Genomic DNA, 21,021 nt, shown 5'->3' on the forward strand with positions numbered 1-21,021 from the left:
TGCATAGCAGTAGAAAAAGTCTGTCCACAGTAGAAAAGAGAAAGTGGAAGTGTAACCCAATATCGATTTAAAAATGTCAGGTCTGACAATGACTTAAAAATACAGGGCAATGATTCATTCAGTAAAAGTTGTAAAAATAGTATCTCAAACACACCTACTGATAGGAAAAGGAAAGGAATATGTTGGAAAAAGCACCTGTGAAGGATGGAGACAGAGTGTGAGTCTCATTTGTTACCATTTTAGCAAGGTTCTTTTCATCAAACAAGGGTTTGGAGTATGTTTTATGTCTGTGATTCTTTCTACAGCAAATCTATTAAATTAGGAGAAAGAAATAGTAAAAAACTAACAGTTAATGAGAGCTTTCTACATGCTAGCAACCATGCTAAGTACTTTATAAATGGCGTCATTTACTCCTCACAGCACCCGTGAGATGTCTGGTATTGGGACTGTGTCCAATGTGATAATGCAGTGGAAAACGGTTACACAGACAGTGCAATGCTGGAGAATACTTAACAACCTACTTCCTTTTCAGTCTGAGGAAGGACATATAGCTGTTAAAAATAATAAATATGCATAGACTTGGAAGGTACATGGGAAAATTTCTTACCACACCTGGGCTGTTAAGAATAGTGTTAGCCATGAGATAATAGTACATGTTGAAAATAAAGACTGAAAAGTGTATAGAATCTTTAAAATTAATTTGTTTTATTTTATTTTATTTTATTTATTTATTTTTAGACAGAGAGGGAGAAAGGGAAGCAGAGAAACGTCAATGTATGGTTGCGTCTTGCACACCCCCTATTGGGGACCTGGCCCACAACCCAGGCATGTGCCTTGCTTGGGAATCGAACTGACAACCCTGTGGTTCGCAAGCTGGCTTTCAATCCACTGAGCCACACCAGCCAGGGCCGGAATTTATTTGTGTTTTAATGTTTGAAGCCATATACAGCTTTCATTTATTAAAGTACTCTGATCCTGCTTTGATCATCAAAATTCTTTTTTCCCAAGGAACTTTATATAGACTTTATCATCATATGATTATGGAGCCCAATTTGTTATTCCTGCCTTCATATGCTAAGAGAATATTTATTTTGTTTTTTTGTTTTCACTATCAGCTGTTCTTTGTTCCCTAAATCTGATCCAGATATTCAGGAGCATAGACATCTCTTTTATGCTTTGCTCATTGTTAAAACGTTAAGGCCCGGAAAGACTCCACGTACCTCTGTCTGCATGCTTCCTGTGCGCCGCCCCCCACCCCCCCGCACACTTGCAGACCTGTGTCTTCTCACAGCCGCCTAGACTTACTCTGTCTCTTCTCACAATTCTAAGTGATGTCCTTCACTACATACCTGATAGTGATTTAAAATGAGATAACCTGTAGACTTTCTTAAACTAAGTTTTGTGAAAATTTATCCAAAGCATATTTCTTTAAATTGGTTTGAGGATCTTTATTTGATTATTGCAAAATTAATTTTTAAATGTTTAAGTAATGACCATCGCAAACTCAGACAGTAGTTCGTTGTTGAGCATCATGGAATTTGGTTTTTCCTAAGTCGGTATACGTGGGCTTTGCCATTCATCTGTGAACTCGTTTATATTTAAAATAGTCTTGTGACATTTTTCCTTGTACTCTTAACAATTAATAAAATGTCAGTAGAGAATTGGTTAGTATTGAGAGGAGGGGAAAATGTGTTTTATGGCTCCAACCAAAAGATAGCAACTTCTTGGATTCGGTTGGTCGATGAGACACTGCACATTATCCCCCCACAGTCCCTGTGTTTTGACTTTCTGGGATGTTCCCCAGTTCTCACTACTCAGAATATCCCCTAGGCTCTCAAAGTAAAAGAGTAGCAGCTAACAGTTGTAGTTGGGCTGGGACAGAGTACAGTTGCTAATTTTGCTTTTATCTCGGTGTTGAAAACAAACACCTCCCAGCAGGCTGAGGCTGGGCCTGCATGGAAGCCACCCAAAGACTGAAGAACTTGAAGTGTTGCCTGAAGGGAGAGCTCATTCCTGTGGACCACAGTGCTGGCTCCATACAACAGATGCAGCCGAATTTGAGAGAAAACCTCAGTTTTTAATTCTGCATTCATTTTCATGTAGTCAGCTGTGTCTCTGGGATGCCTCTGAATATCTGGTGCTGTAATTCATGCAGCAAGTACTAAGTGTCAGTCTTCTCTCATCGCTGGACACCCAGGGCGGCATCCGTGAGCAAGATATGCTGTCCTTGCCCTCCTGTCAGTGACAGCCTGGCGTGGGAAGGGCAGATGTGTGCAGTTGTGCATTCACACACACAGTTTAGCCTTGTGTTACTATTTATTAATTATGACTATTTTCCATACACCCCGCTGTGAACCTACTTTGCCTGCCCCTGCAGCTTTCAGTACTAGGGAAGCGAACCCTGGGCAGTGCTAGATTGTGCAGGCCTCCTAGACCTTGTGTGGGGGATTTGAATCCTGACCCAGAGAGTAGTGGCAAGTTATCTGAAGGTTCATGCTGGGCATTTGAAGAAGGAAAGTGTTATGATGGGATTTTCACGTTGGAAAAGTCAGCCACTGTTGTATGGAGAAGCTTGAAGGCACCAAAACTGATACAGTGAGGGGAGTATCTCAGTGATATGGATGAGAGGATGTCAGCTCTTCCGGTCCCAGGTGCTTTAGGAGCTGCAGGCTTTGGCGCAGGCATGGCCAAGGCCAGGAACCACGTCACCCACAACCAGTCCAAAAAAGGGCACAAATAGCATCAAGAAACCCTAACCACAGAGATAAGGATGTCTTAAAGGGGTGGAACCCAAGCACCCTAAGGAACATGCTCTTTGCCAAGAAGTACAACAAAAAGGGCCTAAGGAAGATGGAGGCCAACTATGCTGAGGCCATGAGTGCCAGTGCCAAGGCTATCAGGCCCTCATAAAGCCCAAGGAGGTCAAGGCCAAGATCCCAAAGGGCTGCAGCCACAAGCGGGACTTGCCTGCATCGCTCACCCCAAGCTTAGGGAATATGCTCGTGCCTGTATCGTCAAGGGTGTCAGGCTCTTCTGGTCCAAGTCCAGGGCCAAGGCTCAAACCATGGCTCAGGCTGTGGCTGCAGCTACAGCTAAGGCTCCAAAAGGTGCCCAGGCCCCCAGGGAAGCTCCAGTGTCGAGGTCTCTGCTGGTGTGAAGTCGGAAGAACCGGTGTGACCCTGGGCTGCTGTCTGCGTGGGGCTGGTGTGGTCCTGTGCTCTTGCACAGATAAACCTGTGGCAGGGTCTGTCACACACACTCTGTATATGTAAATAATATAGACAAAAGGATGTTAACCAGCCTTCAGCTAAGGAGTGGAGCTAATGAAATTAATGGATTTTAAAAAGTATTTAGGAAGTAAAATTAACAATTCCACAAAAAATTTAGAGGTAAAACTTTATAATACTTATATGAAGTTATCTTTTAAAAAGTTAATCTATTTTTGTGTTAAAGAAGTGATTGTAACATAGCCATTTATTGTCAGTGGTAATAACCTTGCCCTAAAGAGTGCAGAATTACATGTTTCTTACTCTCTTCTGTTAGTGACCAAGAATTTGACCGAGAAGAGATTGGCCAGATCAGCAGAAATGTCCCCAGTGCCTCTGCGGTCAGCTGGCCAAACGGCTAAAGCCCATCTGCATCAGCCCCACAGAGTAAGCCAGGTGCTTCAAGTGCCAGCTGTTAATTTGCACCCCACCAGGAAGAAGGGACAGTCAAAAGACCCTGCCACACTGAGTGAGTACTCACAATTAATGTCGCATGCATTCAGTTGAAATTTCCAGGGGAGTTGGAATGAAAGATAATCACTAATGTAAGCACTCAGGAGATGGTTTTGTATAGTGTAATCATCACTAGTGAATAAAAAATGTTGCATTTTGCCTATCGGTATTTGATAGCAGCATACACACTCTAAATGCTGACACTGGAACTCCTGTAACTATAGTCACATCAACCGAACACCTGACAGCAATGCACTTGGCCACTAAGGGCTCACTGTAGGCAGAGGTGCATTGAATCCATGCAGATGCAGCCTGTGAGGATGAAGCTGCTCATTCTGAAAGCGACTGCATGTCGGCTTTTCATCAGTGACCACTTCCGAAGACCTAGCTGGGAGACAGGAAGAGCTTGTGAAGCACACAAAGCATAGAGTGCACTGCCCCCCTGTTAGTAATTATCAGAAGTACTTTTATTTGTTGTTTTTATGGTATCACTATTTTTGCTTTCAGAGGGGAAGCTGGATTAGATTTGGTTCCAAGCATTGTTACTTAGTCTAACATTATATAGGACATTTTCAGTAGGACTTTGTGAAGTGTGAATGTTACTTGATTTCGTTTTGAGGTCCAGAGTTGAATAGAAATGCCTCACCTTTGCCACAAGTGCAGTCTGGTGATACAGACGCACAGACAACTTCACTAGAGTAAGTTTGCTGCTGTCACGCTGGGGATGTGTGCAGAACGAGCAAAAGAACAGAAGAGGCAGCGCTCTGAGGGTGGGCAGAGGAGGTAGGGCTTCTGAGAAGGTTTTTGGAGGTAGCACCCAAGCAGAGCCTTAAAGGTTGATGAGGAAGGTCATCAGGCAAAGATTCCAGAGCAGTTGCTTCAGGCCGAGGGAAAGCTTGGCATCTCCAAGGAGCAACAGGCAATTTGCTGCCTCTGAGGGCACAGCTGCAGGAAGAGTGTCCAGACAATAATCATTAAAGCTAACAGAGCGCTTGCGGAGCGTCAGGCATGAGTGCTTTGCTCACTCTGTATGTTACATTCATTTTATCTTCTTGAGATGTAGAAACTGCTTGCCGGCCAACTGGCTCAAAGTCCTTGCGTTTAACCACTGGACAAAGGGCCCCCCAGGCTGGAGTGAGGTCACAGTGTGCAGAAGGTACAAAATGGCATGCTGGAGGAGCGTTGTCAGCCACCAGCTGTCAGAGCAATTTGCACAGGGGCAGTTTGGTCCGGTTCATGTCCGGGAACCACCAGAGGGAGGCTGGGCCAGAGGCCTGGATAGAAAGCTGCTGCCACAATTAACTGGAGGTGTCAGAGCCTGAACAAGTTTGGTGGCTGTGAAAATGAAGAGAAAATTGGAAGTAAAATGGGTAAAGCTGATAAAGTTGCTCATATGAGTAAGAAATGGGACGAGCCTAGGTCTGGTTTCTTCCTTGGGTGTCATCACCCAAGATGCAGTGTTACTCGTACCTGGTAGCCCTCTTCTGTCCTGTGGTAATACGGCTGTTACCTAGATGACAAACACATTCATATTAAAATGGCACGGAAGAAAAAGTAGTGTGAGTATGCTGCCGTTTCAACTGTCTCAGGGTCAAAGGGCCACTTGTCACTGTGCGAGTCCACGTCAGATCTTGGGCTTGCGTTAGGGGTTGAGGGTGTGGCAGTAGCTCTCTGGCATTTTTTAGAGACGCATGTAAAAATGTCAGCATGTTGAAACCATCACTGCGTTTGATCTGCGCTAAACAGGACCAGCTGTCGGCCAAGAGCGATGCTAGAACTTTGCAGGAATGTTTCCAGTGGGCTCCATCCTATTTTTCTATAAATTCATGATTCTTTCTGTTGTCTACTTCTCTCCTGTAGTGTGAATTTAGTGCTCTTGAAAAGGGCTGGCCTGGCAGCCCTGCAGCCTCTTCCGTACCCCCACAGCACAGACGCAGCACAGGTAGCGCCCGCGCCAGCAACCCTCGCTGCACGCCACATGCCTCGCCCCGGCTCGGAGAGGCCACCTCTAGAGGGGAGGGGAGAGTTCGAATCCATGCCTTCTCTATTCTGATTTCCAACAAGTGTGCCAATTGTGAGGGGCGGGACTTGTACTCAGACTGTTAAGTCATTTTCCCTTATGTCCCAAAACAAACGAGAGCTGTTATAATCTGGTCTGTGCTGGCTGGCTGAATTTGAACAGACGACCTAGAGGTGAGAATCTCTGTGTCCATTCCCCAGTCATGTGGTCCCGTCCGTCATGTACGCATTTCAGTCGAACACACGGCCATTGCACATCGTGGCTTCCGTTCTGTGGCGATCGAGGCACCTACAGGCGCTCTCCTTGGGACATGCTGCTTACTCGTTTCTTCGTCTCACTTTAGGTGCTAGTTCGCCACAGAAAGTTTTAGGAACAGCCGAAGAAATAAGTGGTAAAAAACATACTGAAGACACCATGTCCGTGACGTCATCCTTACATTCGAGTCCTCCCGGGTCCCCGCACGGCTCCCCGCGCAAAGGTGAGACAGCAGTTCACGTTACCAAACAACCTTCTGAAACACATGTTCCGTTTTCCGTCTGTAGTGATGATGATGAAGTGTGAGGAAGAGCTTGGCCTCTCGTGCTGTCCGCACTCCTGGGTATTACTACTGTGCAGGGTCCCTGCACTCCAGGTGCAGTCCCTGCCTGACGGAGGGCGACGGGCTTAGATGCGAACGCAGGCAGAAGTTGCAGCTGTTCCGTTCCGTGCGGATTCCTGTGGTTGCTGTTTAGACTTCCCATTATGTGAGACTTCTGTGGAGTACTTGAAAATAAGAATTTCTACAAGAAATTGTTTTTAACCAACAGCAAGATTTAGAGAAAGAAACAAACATTTAGGTTCATGCATTCCTTTCTTTAGTAATACAACATTACCTTTCTATTAATCGGAGTTTAAAATAACCTTAACCCTTATGGGTTTTTACATTTATGTTTACATAGAACCTCTTGAGGTAAAAAAACCTGAAATCACTCTTACTCACATGTTTCCGTAGTTTAGACTGAGCTGCTCTGGACCACCCGGCCAGTGCGCACGGAGATGCTGTTCTACCTTTGCCACGCATGTAGCCACCTCGCTGGTGTCCCCACGTGCCCGGTCCGTGTGCGCCATGTGGCCGAGGGTCCTTGGTCCTGCTGTTGTCCTCACAGATGTCAGAGAATCGCATCTTTAAATAATCACAGCACAGGGTAGTGTGTGGTCCGGGAAGAAGCTTACGAACTCCAGCAGGAAGGAAAGCTGCCAGAGCTTTCCACGGCTCCCGTGCCCTAAGTTCCGTTTCCATTTGGGAGGGCTTTTTCTAAGTTTTGCCCCTAGTGTAGCAGCAGTGTGGTGCAGTGATGGCAGATCTGGTTTGGGTCCTGACTCGTCCCTTCCTACTGCTGTGTCACTACAAGCAGCTGATCCACAAGGTTGGGTTTCCTGTCTGTGAAGTGGGGGACACCACCTCTTTTAGGGAACCTGTATAAGGACTGAATGAAACAATATGTACAAGAGCTGGGACATGGTAAGTGTTCAATGAACTGGAGTGTCTCTCACCCTGTGTCAGCCCCTGGCAACAGAGCTCCCTACCTGCCCTGCACAGCCCCCGTCACCTGGCTGAGCCTGGCTGGACTTCTCACTCAGGAGCTACTAAGAAAAGCTTTGTGAAAAATCAAACAGGACATGATTTTGTGAGGCACCTAGGTCTGCCGCATCTCCTCCTGGTCAGTCTCAGTGGTCCCCTCAGATTGGCGCAGTGGCTGGGAACTGCGCTGGGCACACAGGTGGTCCAGAGGGGCGTACCCCCATGCTCCCTCTGAGCTGTTGGGGGCACCTGTGCCCGCTTGTGTCCCCGCTTTGAAGGGCCTGTTGCAGACATGCCTCTAACCAGGAGACTGTCTGGTCTCTAACCAGTGCGACTGGTGGGGAGAGGTGTTAGGATCAGGAGTTTGCCCTTCAGAACACCACTGTCACTGCTGGAAGAGGAAGTCTTGCCTCTGCCCAGGCTTCCTGTGTGAGCCCGTCAGTCCTGTTGAGAATCCTTAGGAACCTGGAGAAATGCCTTTCTTCAAAACTGTTTCTAATTGTTTTTACATGTGTTTTTTTAGAACCCCAAGCGAATATTTCTCTATATTTCCACACAGGTTTTTTGCCTGTCGTCTGTGATTGAAAAAAAATGCTATTAGTCTACACATATATTATTAGGATCAGCTCCTAGTTCTTGCTAACCTTTGGAATTAGTTCTTTGTTTTCTAACAATTAAGACAATAAGCCTAGCTTTGTATTTTTCACATGGATAATCTAAACAAGAACTTTTTTCTTTTTTTTGTATTTTATTTAAGTATAGTTGGTGTACAAAATTATATCAGTTCCAAGTGTACAGTACAGCAGTTCAGCATTTGCATACCTGTCCGCGTGCTCAGCCCTCTGGCTTGAGTCACCACCTGTCGCTATGCATGCCCCACATTGTGGACTGTCCCCCTTCACCTTTTCCCCCTCGCAAACAAGAACTTTTAAACAGTGAGAAGTCAAGAGGCCTTAACCTTTCTCCTCCCAGTGCTTGAAGACGACAACCTTTCCACCTTGGAGAGACGACAGGATCAGAAATTGTGCTTTATAAATACATTTATCGTGCAGACTATTGGGATGTCCTATCTGATTTTTGCTAAGCTTTTTTTAGTACAATCTGTGTGAAGATTCTAGAGGTAGTTACATTTGGGAAATACTTTTGTCACATTTCTGCTTATGATTTTACCAACTTGGCATACAGTGCACTGTGCTCCAGGGAACCTTTCCTGTGGTCTGTCTTGCAATGACTGTTGTGTAACGCTGTATACGAGACTCTTTGGGCATTAACATGTATGTTGCCAGGTTTCAGTTTCTCAGAAATTTTCAAGGCGTTAGAATTTTTAACAGTGATATATTATGTAAACCAGCTTAATTGTGATTAACTGGAAAGAATTAATTGACCATGACAGGGTTTTTGCATCTCTCCCTCCAGTTGGCAGCGTCCTATCCGATCCCAGCAGCCTGCTGCGGCTCTCAGGGTCTACCTCATCCCCTCCCAGTGAGACCAGCACCGAGATCAGTGGCCACAGCTGCCCCGGCATAGGTGGGGTTTACTTGCAAAAGAAAATCCTTCAAATTACCAGAAGCACAGCCAAAAGGACAGACAGGACCAAGAAGGCCACTGAGGAGAATAGAGACAGGACAAGTTGTGAGAACACAGCCAGAAAAAGAATCACCTCCCCGTTTAGAAGATTTAGGGAAAGAACGCTTTCAAGGGAGAGACTAGCCAACAGCACAAAAGAGGACGCAGATCACCATCACGCTGCAGAGAGCTCTGAGAAAGTGGAGGGTGTCGGAAGCAACTTCAGAGATGAGAAAGGGGGTGACATCTCCAGTTCCAGTAGCCGGGGCCACAGCACGGCTTTAAACTGCTTCCGTACACACTGCCAGTCAAAAAGGAGGAAGACACTTTGAAGTTTTTACTTTATTTTAGTGTTAAATCGGTTTCATTTATTACTGTAAATTTAGCTTAAATTTAGTCATTTGTTAAATAAAGCTTAGGCAAACAATTTAGTGAAATACTGTTATAAGCATTTTACCATTAGTGTTACAGGGTTCTCTAGCAACAAAGTCCTATTGAATTAAAGTGCCTTATTTTTATACATGTTATTTAATTAATGTCAGTAAACTTGATACTCTTGTGTTCTGTAGTTGGCTTTATTTCCTGCCAGCGGCAGCTGGGTCTGTGAGGGAGACAAGCAGAGGCCTTTTCAGAACTGTTGTTGTTCACATTGAAACCCCCCAGTAATGATCTGCTCAGACGAACCTTGGCCTCGGGGCCTTTATTGTTGTCTTCGTAGTGTAGCTACTTTAAAACAAGCTAAAGGAAAGGAAGTGTTTGGGAGGCAGCAAACCACATCTTGTCCACATACACGCTGTCACCCATTTCTTTATGTGTCTCTAAGTGGAGGAGGAGGAGGAGACGGTCTAAGTCAGCGGGTTGAACATCATCCCGGAAACTTGTTAAAAACACAGTTACCCTTTTCCAACACGGACCTTGTAAATTTGAATTGTCCAAAATAGGACCAATTATGTGTCTTAATAAGCTTTCTAGGTGGTTGTTAAAGTTGATTATATTTCTGAAATACTGATCTAGCACACACAGGGTGAAGTTTTTAAACAGTAAAGCGGGCCTATCCCATAGGACAAAAGAGCAATGATTTTTTTTTGTTCTTGAGGACTGGTGAATGTTTTATTTCTTACCACCGTGTACGTCCATATTACTTGGCATTAGTGTCGGGCGTGCAGCAGCGTCCCCCCCCCCCCCCCCACCCAGTGTTTCCTGTCCCCGCCCGGTCTGCGCCCGCCCGGGGCTACACGAGTCACTCCAGTGTCAGCAACTCTGCTCCCTGTGCTCCGCGGTGGCTGCTGGTTTGTAGTTTTTAATTCCTTTGCCTTTTTGCCCAGCCCCTCATGCACCCTGCCATTTGGCTGCCATCAGTCTCTTCCCTGTATCTGTGAATCTCCTTCAGTGTTGTTTAAATTGCATTTATTTTCTATTTGTTTACCACATCCATTTTCTTGGTCCTCCTGAAAACTGACCGACTGATTCCTGGCGGGCGCTGAGACACGGCAGTGGCCGATCCTACAATCAAAGACCTAGGCAGGAATCGAGGCGGGCTTGGCTTGTGTCTGGCCCCATAAGCCACATATAAATCACACGTTTTCTGGGTCTTAATTTTTCTCTCTGAAAGAGTTAATAAAACTGCTTAATAAGGGTATTGCTCAACACCTTTTTTTTTCTTTAATGACTTGAGTTATGTGTGAGTATAAAGCCCATAGTTCTTGAGATTCCTACAGATTGAACCAGGGGTTAGATACCTGTAAAGCCATATTCCCTCAGTGAGCGCAGAAACAACTGCTTGCTTCCTTGGGCCTACTCCTCGCTGGGATGACTGCAGCGTGTTCTTTTATTGCGAGGCAGAAGAAGCTTGGTTCCTTTTGTAACACTCATCAAAACCAGCTCCTCTGTACATGTGACTGTCAGGCTGCAGGTTTGTTTTGGGAGCCTTCCCCCTCACTCCGTCCTTTAGTCCAAGGAAGGCAAAAAAAAAAAAAAAAGTCTCCCTAGCTATATCGCTGTGCAGTAAGTCATAAAACAGTGTAGAACACGTAAGTACCATTTTTTTATCCCACATTCTCAAGTTAGTTCAGCCGTTCCATGTAATATTCTCCAAAGTTGGTGAAGAAAAAAGAAAGTAGGTGTAAGATCAAATCCAAGTCTAAAATCATTGATTTAAGAATACTAAATAGCTTTCAACTTGGGGCAAGACTTCTTAATGACATAAGCAGAATATCTGGGGTAAGTATATGTAGTTTGAAAAAGCAAAGATATAATTTTTCCCTAGAGTCCTGATTCCCCCACCCCTACCCCATCTCAAGGTGGTATTTTGGACACTCGGGCCAGGCCATGAAGTTTTATGTTAATTAAAGGTGGGGGTATAAGATTAAAAAGAAGTCGAGAAACTCCAGATGTCTACTTTTTCATGTTTTTAGTCTCTCAGTGCCACCTTGTTTCATGAGATGCTTATAAATGTGTGAGAACCTGGGGCAGAGAGACCTCTGGACTAGTGTTCTCGTAATGCTGGACTTCAGCTTCTCTGTTTCTTGACCTTGCTGTTGAATTGGGATGGTGTGGGTAGACGAGGGCAGACCCGCTCCCTGGCCACGCCTGCCCCCTGGTTTCTTGTTTTGGAGTTTGATCACTTGCCTTCTCTCCTTCAGGCTACGCACTTGCACCGTCAGCTAAATCTGACAACCTGTCTGACTCCAGCCACAGCGAGATTTCTTCACGGTCCAGCATTGTGAGCAACTGCTCTGCCGACTCCATGTCTGCAGCTCTGCAGGATGAGCGGTGTTCTTCCCAGGCGCTCACGGTCCCCGAGTCCACGGGGGCTTTGGAAAAGACAGAGCACTCCTCAGGGACAGGAGACCACAGTCAGCTTGGCCTCGGGTAAACACCCTCGCCTGTGTCCATGTCACCGAACCTAAGCCAAGTGGGCACCCACCACCCCGTAGGGTGCTGGCAAGGGGGTCCTTAGAATACAAAGGCCAAGTATGCCTTTGCTGTACTGAATATGCAGATAAGTGCCATTCTGAAGGATGCGTGGGTGCTCATTGTTTAAATGTTACTGAATGCAAGTAACTTTCCGTCACAGGTACCTTTTCCGTCAGTAAGAAGTCAGAGTGAAGTTGTTACTGCTGTGGGGGGTGGTGTCTGCATTCTGGCTCTCAGGTTGGAAGCTGTGTGAAAGGGCCCTGTGGTGGGAAGCACCCTGCACTGCGGACAAGAGTGGGGAGTGAGGCGTTCTTGATTCTTACTCACTGACAGAATAATTTAGGGAATTAACAGCTGGTAAAAGAGTTCAACTCTAAATTTCTATTTAGAGTCAGGCAAAATGGAAATCTTTAAGTATTGAGAAAGTTGATTCTAAACTGATCAATTTTGTTAGCTCTGGTATACTTTAATATGAAAAAATGTAAAATATAGTCAAGTGTTATAATTGTATTTGGAAAGGTTTCTAAGCTATGATTTTCTGGAGCAGAGGTCAGACTTCTGTGAAAGTTAGTAAATGTTTTAGGCTCCACAGGCCATAAGGCCTGCAGCAGCTGCTCAGCCTCGTTTCACCGAAACAGCCTGAGATGATACGGAGACAAGTGAGCATGTAGCGTGCCCGTAGAACTTTATTTACAGAAACTGGGAGAGGATTGGCTTGGCCGTGGGCCCCAGTTCTCTGGCTCCTGCTTTGTACTGTAAAGCAAGGGTTCACAAACTTGGGGGGGTGTGAAAGGCTAGATATTAAAAATTTTAGGCTTTGCAGGCCGCATATATGGTCTCTGTCTCTAAGTCTATGGAGAGTTTTATTTTCTTTTAAAGTGTAAAAACCATGCTTTGCTCCAGACCATACAAAATGAGGCTGTGGGCTGGTAATGGCCCATGAGCCTTAGAGTGGGGAGCCCTGCTGTCGGTGACAGAATGCACCAGTAGCTGGTGGTTGGGAAGGTTGGTGCTGTGCTAGGAGAACCTCAGAGGTGCACGCCTGTGGTTGGAAATTCTTAACTCTGCACGCGAGAGAATCTAGCATTACATTGACCCAGTGTAAAAATGGATACTTAGTTAATTTTATTCATTTCAAACATCATTTTGCATTCTTGTTTGCAATTAATTTAAGACAAATTCTGAAGAGGAATATTCTCACTAAATATTTCCGTTTCTTCAGTGTATGTCTCTAGCCAAGTGCTGACACTGGTGCTGGCAGAAGTTTAGTGAGGACTGAAGGATGGCGGGGCTGGTCTGCTCCACAGGGTTTCTGTGGCGTGGACACGTGTGTTGGACTGAGGCCTGGAGTGGCTTGTACCCCGTAGTACCTGCTGTGGGCAGAAGAGCGTTTTCCAGTAAGCTGGTAAATCACTTTTACTCATGTGTCTCCAATTCAGGTGGACAATGTCAAAGCCGTCTCTCATCAAGAGCTTAGCCATCTCGTCCTCCATGAGCAGCGATGAGATCTCTCATGAGCACATCGTCTTGGATGCAGCCGACAGTGGTCGTGGTAGCTGGACTTCCTGTTCGAGCAGTTCCCATGACAACTTCCAAAGCCTTCCAAACCCAAAAGGCTGGGATTTTTTGAACTCTTACCGACATACCCATTTGGATGGCCCCATTGCTGAAGTTGAACCCACTGACTGTGAGCCCTATTCCTGCCCGAAAGGCTGCCCTAGAACTTGTGGCCAGTGTAAAGGCAGCCTCGAGACCAGTCAGGGGAGACAGAGTTGGGCCTCCTCCAGTTCTCTGTCGGATGCGCTGGACCCAAACTTCGGGACGGTGAGGCGGAGGGCGTTGGAGAGCGCCCCCGCTGACTCACCGGAGGGCTTCGGCCCAAAGGACAGCACTGACCCGGCTTATAAAACTGTCACTTCAAGTACAGAAAAGGGCTTGATTGGTGAGTTCTGTGTTCTTTGTCCTATTGGTGGCATTTAGAGATGAAATGGTAAAAAATGGCGCTGGGACATCCTGGTCTAGAATTTTGTTCTTGGAAAAAATCCCTTCTCTCTCATGTTAACCCCTCTTTCTTCCCTCTTCAAATGACTTTGTTAAATGTTCATGATTCCTCAAGGGCTTTGGACAGGTATTTATGCCTCTTGAAATGAGAAGGCTGGTTTGATTAAGGGGACAGGTGTATTTGTCTTACTTTGTTTGAGAGATCTTTTTGTTCATTGAGGAGATACTACATTACCACGCAGAGCAATAAAGGGACGAGTCTCTCAGGCCCAGCATAAACGTGCGCACTGCCAGTGCTCTGCGCAGGCGATGCACTCGAGAGAACAGGTGAGGCAGATGTGCAACAGTTTGTCAGCTTGCCCTCCTGGAGCACAGGCCCGCTCGTGGATGCCAGCCCAGCCCCACCCAGCGCTCAGGGTGTGTCCTTCTAGTATTTAGGCCATTGAGTACATTTTCCTGTTTCCTCCTAGAATTACGTAAATGCTTGGGTAGAGTAGCCCCTGCTTTTCTATTTATGTGGGATGACTACTTGGAATCAATAGTGTTATAATCAGCTCTTAATTCCGTAGTACATTCACGATGTCAATTGAAATTACTAAAAATGTGAAAGGCAGAGAGATGCTGATTTTTATAGCTCATCTATAGCACATTGTAAATTGCTTTTTAGAGTGGGTTTTTAGCTCATTCATTTTTCCCGAAGTATTTTTTTAATTAAAGCCTTGGAGATAACCACGATGTAGGTGAATAAGCACGAGTGTTCAAGGATGTAAAATCCTTCTCTTGTCCATTTGGGACAATAAGTTTCAAAAATCTTTTGTTTCTTTCATTTCTGGGTGATTGGGCACATCACTTAACATTCTTCATTCTCGTCTTCCTCCTCCTGGCATCCTCTCCACCCCTTCCTGGTTTAGTCCTCCCACAGGTTGGGACTGGAGTTCTTTCTGACCTTGATACCCATGCCAGTTTTACTGACAGACTTCTAGAAATTTCATTATGGACAACCTTAATCCTCTAAAGGGAGAATTAATATTAGAATTTTTAATGGTGCTTTTAAATTTATTCTGCCCATATACATGTGTAGGTATTATTTGTGTTCTGAAAGTCATTTTATGATCAAGATATTCAGAGCCATTTATTCTGTGTGTTTTGTAAACGGGTCTTAATTTCACGGAACTTCTACTTTAACCTCTTTCTGGTGCTTTGAAGTTTTGCCTTTGTTCCAGGGTTTATAAAACTTAGAGAAAAGAATCTTAAGTCACCATTACTTTTAACATCCATGAAAAATCAGAGAAACTTAATTTAAGATGGATTTCCTAACATTAGGGTTTTTTCTTCTTCAGTTAATCACAGATCAAAAGTTAGAAGGTCCTTAAAGGAATTAGCTCAAATTAGCTGCTCTATACCAGGAAAGTTAAAGTTGGCCGTATGCCACAAGCGAGAACTTTGACTACCCAGCAGAGGCATCAAAAACAGCAGCGGTGCCTATCTCAGGGCTCAGAAGTCACTTCTGTGACAATTTAATCAACAGCCTTGGCCAGGTGGCTCAGTTGATTAGAGTGTTGTCCAGTGCTCCGGAAGGTCTGGGTTTGATTCCCAGTCAGGGCACATACCTAGGTTGTAGGTTCAATCCCCAGCCGGGCTACATAAAGGAGGCAACTGATAGATGTTTCTTTCTCGCATGGATGCTGCTTTTGTGTCTCTCTCTGTCTCCCTTCCTCCCTTCCTCCCTCTCTAAAATTCATAAAAGCATGTTCTCCGTGAGGATTTAAAAATAAAGAGAGAGCTTTAAAAAAAAATCCAGTCAACAAACAATAGATATTTGGGGTGGACTCTTCTTTTTAAAAGATTTATTTTTAGAGAAAGAGGAAGGGAAAGAGAAAGCGGGGGAGATATATCAATGTGTGGTTGCCTCTCATTTGCCCCATACTGGGGATTTGGTCTGCAATCCAGGCACATGCCCTGACTGTGATTCAAACTGGAGACCTTTTGGTTCACAGACTGGCACTCAGTCCACTGAGTCACACCAGCCAGGGCAGAGTGGACTCTTAAAGCATTTCTGACTCAGTATCTTTAGGGCTGGTAATCCTTGCAGAGTTTGTCACACAGCCTGTAATGCAAGGGCTGACCTGCAGAAAGAATCTTATCATCTGTCATCTCCATCAGCTTCGTCTCATTCTATTTAATGTTTATAAAACCTAATGTAACTTAAGTATTTTTAAAAACATGTTTAAATACTGTTTATTTTAAAAAATATTTTAATCATTGTACTGAAATAATGTATATTTATTTGTGTTTAAGTTTTATTTTGTCATTGTAATAAGTTTCAGTATATTTTTATTTCTTTTACTTCTCATTAACATGTCCATTGCTTATCTTCCTGCCAGTGTACTGTGTCACCTCCCCCAAGAAGGAGGATAGGTATAGGGAGCCACCTCCCACTCCTCCAGGATACATGGGGATTTCTTTATCGGACCTAAAGGAAGGACCCCACCTACACCTAAAACCTCCAGATTATAGTGTGGCATTGCAGAGGTCAAAGATGATGCAGAACAGCCTGTCTAGGCTGCCACCAGCCTCTCTCAGCAGCAAGCCTGTGGCCTGTGTTTCGTCGAGGATTGTGATGCAGCCTCAGAGGCATGGTCTGCAGGCGTCCCATCCCAAACTAGCAGACGAGGCTGATGCAGATAGCGAAGCAGACGGTACGTTGATAAACTACCTTCACGGCTCTTAAATGAATTGCTGAACACATTTAATGGTCTTTAGTCTGCTATTTTAGATAATCAGTAATGTTTTCTCAAATGCCTGAGAAATCTCTGTTAAAAGAAAAGTCCCTAAATATGGTGGTGGGATTTTTTCATGGAAGAGGGGAGCCTGCTCAATTGGGTGCCCAGTCCCCTCCTTCCAGCTAACGTTGAGTAATCCCAGGGCGATGGGAGGATTTTGAAAGGAGCCACTCGATGTTAGTGGAGTCCTGTTTTACACCAATGCATGGAAACCTGAAACTTGGAGTATCTAAATGCAAAATTACCTGTAATCGTGCTGTCAGTAGAGTTCCAGTTATGAGCAAAACCCTCCACTAACTTTGCAGCTGTGGTTTGCTTTGTTAAAAGTAAATGAAATTTTTATCCTTTTAAACTAATAAAGTAAAAAGACGTTATGAAATTCCAGTTGTCAGCTTTCAATGTGATCAGAATTTGTAAATGTCACTACAAGAAAGCCTGGACCTTGTCCAGATTGTTGAGAGGATTTCTTTGTGGAAACTAATTTGTAACAGATACCTAGATTTTTGACCTTCACGAATATGCTGATCTGCTACTTAAGTGCATGTTTACTATTTTCAGAAAATGAACAGGTTTCGGCAGTCTAGCTGGAAGTCATGGAGGAAGGAGCAGGCAGAACCGCCCATGCTACCCAGGCCGCTCCAGCTGACAGCCGGCCGCTGCTACTCACCCGCAGGCGTCACGCCCTGCGCCCTGAGCAACGCTGAGCCCCGGGTCACGCCTCCTCTCGTGAATCCCTGCCAACGCAGTTTCCTCAGCTGTGGATGCCGTGCCTGGATACGTCCTCACTCTGCACACCAAACCCACGTTGGGACCGTAGTTGCTAGAACAAATCCAAACTCAAGAGTCCTCCCCATGTGTAATAATCACTATAGATTTTCCTTTAACAAGTTATTTTTAAGGTAGTAGTAGCATTTCCCAGCCATAGCTTGGGCTGATGGACAAATCCAGAACGTCTGCCAATACCAGGGCCATCCCTGTGTATTTGAAAAGTAATTTATTATTTGAAGTGTTGAGGTTTTTGTCTGTCTTCGAGAGCTCTCATTAGTCGACATTTATGTTTGAGGCCGTAAAACTGTCTCTGGCTGACCAGACGGAAGTCCTCCTCACGGAAGGACGTTTGACCTGTACAGAACTGGAGCGGTCGGGTCTGTCGCACCGCTGCCTCTGGCGTCTCAGTGCAATTGGCAGAGGGGGCCCTTTGTGGATGCGGTGTCGGGAAGGAGAGCGGCCCTGCCTGCTGGCCCCTGCTTGGAAGGCCAGATGAAGCTGCCGCAGGGTTTCTTAGTCCTTAGGGAGAGGGAGGTGGCAATTATACTTTTCCAAAAGATGAAATTTTCGTGTTAACACGTATCCCAATTCTTTCTGAACGGAAAGGTATGTTGCATCTAACTAAAAGTATAAACCCAGTAAATAGAATGGGTTCTAGAGCATTCTATTCGGTAGAAACCCAGAACCAAAATTTTCCCAACTCAGATATGGAGTTTTGTTTTTTTTTTTAAAGAAGTGAGGTCATCTGTGGTGTGACCAGGAAGATGACTTGAGCTTCAGGAGGTGGTCTGCTACACCCTCCCCACCTTACAGCAGCTCCAGGCTGACTGGTGCTGTGGCCACGCAGCCAGGCTGCCTGCAGTAAAGCTCTTAGCTCATCAAGGTAAATAACTGGTTCAGACTGTGTGGGGGAGGAGGAGCTAGAATCATGGAAATTATCATCTCTGGGTTCCCAATCTAGCCCCTGAGAGGAAGTATATTTTTTTAACAGCCTATTGGGCATGGCACTCTTATGTATTTATTTAAAGTTTCATTGATTGTTTATGGACAAGCTAAACTTTCCACATTCTTACAAATGAAATATAATGTATTCTGTATCTTAAGTTTAAATTTTTTAATTTGCTTTTTAGTGTAAAGGCAAGTGAGAACCTAATAAACTTCTGTGACTACCAAAAAAACAAAAACAAAAACAAACCCCAAAGCCATTAACGTGTACTACCCAGATCAACTTGGAGCCACACAGGCTCACTTCTGAGTGGCTGCCCCGGGTGCGTGTGCAGGGTTCAGTCGGCTGTGACTCCCTCCCCGGCTGCCGCATCCCTGCCTCTGTCCCTGTGTCTTAGAGTCATAAGTCGTCAGCTCCAGGTGGCAGGTGGCAGTACCATCTTTTTCACCAAAGCGATTGTTTCTTCTCTTTTGGAAAAATAGCACATCTGAAAAATTGCCCTGGGCAAAGGGATGTTAACCTGAAACATAAGCCTTAGAAATGAGCCCCAGGTGTGTCAGAATGAGGCCGGTTGGCCCGAAGCTCTCCGGTCCGTTGAAATGGAAAGGAGCCCAGACGGAAAGCCCTGGTTTGAGAGTCACACTGTAGTGATTCGACCTGGAGACGGCCACCCTCTGGTCACAGATTTTTTCTTCACACACTATTGCCCTCCTGTCCAAAGCGAAAGATATTTTTGCTATGACCATCTTTTCATCATGTTTGGGTGTTTAGTCCCACTATTTAATACTTACCACTCCAGAAAAATGTGCAGTCTGTGCAGTGTGTGTCTGTCGCAGGTCCTTCGAACCAGTCGGGGCTTCACCTGGGCGGTGTTTAGCCGGGTCAGTGACCTCCTGCACAGAGTGTGGGAGGCTGTGGGGTTGGATGTGCATTGCACCTTGTAGCCACCTCTGTTTCACCTGGCTGGAACTGTGAGTCCTGGCCTCGGCCGATCACATTGATCAGGAACTAAAGCCAGATGCTTTCAGTGTGACAGTGTGTGTCCCTTACGAAATCATGGAGTTCTGATTGTTGTATGCTTACAGCGCATGCCTGCCGTCTCTGTCCCATGACAAGAAAAAGAGAAGCCTTAATCTTTTTTTATCCAATTCTAAATCCTCATTTTTGTTTTTGTTTTATAAATTTATAAAATAACTTCTAAATAAAGAGGTGCATGCCCTCATTCCCCCACAGCTCCGAACCTGCCAGGATGGTTGAAGCAGCAGATCCGTGGTGCACGACTTCTTTGTGACGAAAGGTTTGCGGAGTCAGTGACTCCAGTACCTGTTCCCTAAAGTTTATTGTAATGAAAAGATTCTTACTTCTCCAGATGATTCTTTTCGGTATGCTCTTCGGAGGGAAAAGACCTTAAATGGTTCTTCAGGAGGGTGACCGGTCACAGGGCCATCACCTGCACAGCCTCCAGGCCGGAGTGTGGCGGTGATCCTGGGGCTTCCAAAAACAAGCCTGGTTTTTGTGGACAGTTTTCGCCCCTCTGAAGGGGGGCGGGGGCAGTTTCCTTGTGTATGTAAAACAATGATTGTTATTCTGATATATTTTAAACTTCTAAAACACGTGATACTAAAGTGGATGTATATCCCTTTCAAATTAACTTCAAGGCTGGAACAAGGGGAGGAACTGAACCTTCCAAGAGGGTCCAGGACATTGCCGACTGTGGACTTGGACCCCATTTTATCTGCAGCTTCCGCTGTCCTCTGTCAGGCGTTTTGAGTTCCAGTGCGCACAGTGTCGTGTTCGATCTTTTGAAGTGAAGCGTGGATTTCAGCAGGAGAACAACAACCCTGCGTGGCCCTAGCGATCTGACCGCCATCGTCCCGCACAGTTCGGCGACTGCCGGTCACCCTGGAACGAGCAGCGCTGCCTCCTGGTTTCGATACCTCTTAAACTTATGTCTTTTAGAAAGACGGTGCCTCTGTACGCTTTTTGTATTTTTACTGAGTGTAAATATTTGTTATATTTTTGGTTAACAGAATGTAAAATACTGTTTACTATTCCCCTACCTACTAATACTTGGTAAAAATCAATAAACAATCTATGTTAACCTTCTCTGCACTTTATTGCAAATGTTATGGCAGCGAGGAAATAATTATACCCAGTCACTCAAGAAGGAGGCCCTATTCTTGTCTTCAGCGATATTTGGATAGTCCAATTATAGTTGACTATTGTGTCTGTAAAATACCAAGATATTTCGTTTTTTACAAGTGTTTTTGATTATAAACCTAGTAACAATGGCTTAAACCCTGTTGAGCTTGTTCTTTTCTTAGAACCATCTCAGGCAGACTGTCCAGGGCCAACTGACACTGTGAGTCCAGCTGCGGTCAGTATCCCTCTCAGGGATCTGGCATTTACATCCGGGGCTCCCCCAGGGTTCCAGGAAGGAAGGGCTAAGGGGAAGAGGCGCAAATGTGTCCCTTTTTATTAGCAAAACAGGTTTTTCCAAAAGCTGTGCTTGCATATTCCTTCATACATCTCACTACAAGGCCCTATTCCCTGGAACTTGGAAATGTCACTCTATTTGGGGAAAAAAAAAAAAAAAGGTCTTTCAGATGTAATTAAGCATTCTGAGATGAGATTCCTTTGGGCATATGGGTGGGCCCTAAGCCCATCACCAGGGTTATCAAGGGAGACAGACCCGGAGGAGGAGGAGGAGCCTCAGCCACTTGAGTGCAAGCCGGGAACTG

At 45.2% G+C, this 21,021-nt stretch overlaps 1 protein-coding gene across 5 annotated transcripts in view; it reads left to right on the forward strand.

The window, feature by feature from the left end:
* RAPGEF6 (Rap guanine nucleotide exchange factor 6) overlaps positions 1-20,386 on the forward strand; it is a 178,722-nt gene extending 158,336 nt beyond the window's left edge. For 4 of the 5 annotated variants that reach the window (XM_045822778.1, XM_045822788.1, XM_045822797.1 and 1 more), the window contains 6 exons: positions 3,544-3,735; positions 6,083-6,217; positions 11,509-11,737; positions 13,222-13,724; positions 16,168-16,482; positions 17,125-20,386. In XM_045822778.1, coding sequence (XP_045678734.1) covers positions 3,544-3,735; positions 6,083-6,217; positions 11,509-11,737; positions 13,222-13,724; positions 16,168-16,482; positions 17,125-17,150 — 1,400 coding nt within the window. In that variant the 3' untranslated portion in view covers positions 17,151-20,386. Of the gene's footprint in view, positions 1-3,543; positions 3,736-6,082; positions 6,218-8,716; positions 9,224-11,508; positions 11,738-13,221; positions 13,725-16,167; positions 16,483-17,124 lie in introns of those variants that run through there. The other variant, XM_045822816.1, reaches the window with a different exon arrangement.
* The last annotated feature ends 635 nt before the right edge of the window (positions 20,387-21,021 follow it).

This window comes from Phyllostomus hastatus, unplaced genomic scaffold (assembly GCF_019186645.2).
Source record: "Phyllostomus hastatus isolate PE091 unplaced genomic scaffold, TTU_PhHast_1.1 phas_contig_150, whole genome shotgun sequence".
In the NCBI taxonomy this organism is placed as follows: Eukaryota; Metazoa; Chordata; class Mammalia; order Chiroptera; family Phyllostomidae; genus Phyllostomus; species Phyllostomus hastatus.